A 2,272-nucleotide genomic window follows, 5' to 3' on the forward strand; every position below is an offset into this window, starting at 1 on the left:
ACCAGCAGGAGCATCTGCACCACCAGCAGCAGCAGCACCACCACCACCACCACCCGAGAGAGAAGCGCACCTGCCCGACGCCGCCCGCCGCGTCAGACGCTCGCGACGCGCGCGTCGAGCCCAGTCGCAGAGCCGCGCCGCGCCAGCAGCAGCATCTGCACCAGCAGCAGCAGCACCACCACCACCAGCAGCAACAGAGACACGCAGTGCAGGCGCACAAGCGCTCGCAGAGCGGCGCGCAGCGCCGCGCACGCCACGCTGCGGACCGTCGGACGAGCGCACCGTACGTCGGCGGCGAGCCGCGTCGCCAGCCGTCTCGCGAGAGAGCGGCGCCGCCGCGTGCGCGCAGCAGCCGCCGCGGCAGAGGCAGCCGCGGCGACGTCCGCACTAACGGATAACGGGGGGGGCACACACACACACACACACACACACACTCTAGAGGCCTCAGCTTCGCAAAAAAGACCCGATGCGCGGCGGCCTGCGACGGCCCGGGATGAGCTCCCCACGATGCGACTAAGCGAGATCAATTGACCTACTGGACCTATAGTCCACCCCTATCATGTCTATACTGACTGCAGACGACCACATGCCACACAGCATCACGCACAAGCACAAGACCCGGGATCGCAAAAAAGACCCGCGGTGCTCACACACACCCACGCGCTCGTGCATGCCGAACCAGCTCTAAAAAAATACCACCGGGACCGCCTCGCCAAGGCGCACAATAGTCCTCAGGCTGGCGAAGGCCAATTCTGTCATCCTGGGCGTCAGCAGCGTGCGACGACCGCGGTCTTCGTTGCGCGGCAGACTTTTTTGCGCAGCTGAGGCCTCTAGCCCCGGCCGGCGAGAAACCAAGTGGATTCCGAAATAAAGAAGTTTAAACTAAACTCCGTCGCACAAATAACGCCCCGAACTCTGCGCATGCCATCGCGGCGTCCGAGCGACACGCGTCGCCGCATCGCCCTATCCGACGCCAAGAAGCCGGCGGCGCAGCACGCAGACAATCAGGACCTCGTCGACGTCTTCTGGGTCCTCGCGGATGCCACCTTCAAGGCGGAGCCGGAAAACGCTGGCACCAAGGGCTCGGCTTACCGCAAGGCGGCGCAGGCGTTTGCTGCCTGCCCGTTTGCCGTCACTAATTCATCGGTCGACCTCAAGAAGAAGAAGCTGCCCAACGTCGGCAAGGCGTCGGTGGAGAAGATGGCAGCCTTCCGGGCGACTGGCTCTATCCCCAAGCTGGTGGCGTATCAGGCAGTACTAGACAAGGATTTTGAGGATGATGGCAGCGGTGGTGGCGGCAGTGGCGGAGGCGGCTCCGGCGACGGCGACAGCTCTGGCGGCGGCGGCGGCGGCGGCGGCGATGGTGGTGGCGGCGGCGGCGGCGGCAGTTGCAGCGGCAGCGGCAGCGGCAGCGGCGACAATGCAGAAGCGGGCAGCAGAAAGCGGCGTAAGGTGGGAACTGGGTGAACTGCATCTGCGGCTCTATGTGTGTGGTATAGCCCTCACCCCTCACCTGTTCAGCGCGCCCCACCTCGAGGCGCGAGCAGATCGCGGTAACATACGGACGGAGCTAACAGCTAAGTGCCTCTCCGTCCTCGCAGGAGTCAGCATAGGCGGCTGGACGTGGTGTACCTGTGTAAGTGCCAGTGCGCGCCAGTCCCGTGCGGCCCAGTGTTGTGCGAGAGAGTGTCGTAACATTCTTGTGAGCATGAAATTCTTCCTCTATTACACCGTCGTTGCGTTGTGTGGAGCACATGGAGCACTTTGCTCTTTGGAGCACATGGTAAGGCTACATTTCGTAACGATCGTCGCTATTGGCCATCTGCCTCCTGCAGCCTCTGTTGGGGCGGAATGCGCGGGGTTTTCGGCGCGATGCCTCCGGCTAGTACACGGTACTGCTCTGCCGCAAACTCTCCTGCGCTCGCGTGACGTGTGGGGCGCATGCACTGCGCTCGAAAGTCGCGATTTGGCAATAGGCGCTCGAGCCGGAGCGCAGTGGAGGGGGCGCCGCGCAGGGGGATGCGACAGCCCAAAATAACCAACAATACCATAACGCGAGGCGAGCAGGACGAATATGACCCGAGATCGACCCGAGATCGACCCGAGATCGACCCGAGATCGACCCAAGATCGACATGAGATCGACCAGAGGTCGACCCGAGAAGGCCCCTCTGGGGGGCAGATTGACTCAACAAGGCCCCATCTCTGGGTCATATTCGTGCCTGGCGCGATACCTGCGCGAAGCGGCGTGTTGAGCTGGCCAGACGGGATTG

At 63.5% G+C, this 2,272-nt stretch overlaps 1 protein-coding gene across 1 annotated transcript; it reads left to right on the forward strand.

Annotated features, from left to right (window-relative positions):
- The first annotated feature begins 914 nt into the window (after positions 1-914).
- Positions 915-1,731, forward strand: EMIHUDRAFT_373866 (hypothetical protein). Its single transcript, XM_005776553.1, has one exon. It carries the CDS (start codon positions 922-924, stop codon positions 1,465-1,467), a length of 546 nt encoding a protein of 181 aa, XP_005776610.1. The 5' UTR covers positions 915-921; the 3' UTR covers positions 1,468-1,731.
- The last annotated feature ends 541 nt before the right edge of the window (positions 1,732-2,272 follow it).

The sequence above is a fragment of the Emiliania huxleyi genome (genome assembly GCF_000372725.1).
Source record: "Emiliania huxleyi CCMP1516 unplaced genomic scaffold EMIHUscaffold_2779, whole genome shotgun sequence".
In the NCBI taxonomy this organism is placed as follows: domain Eukaryota; phylum Haptophyta; order Isochrysidales; family Noelaerhabdaceae; genus Emiliania; species Emiliania huxleyi.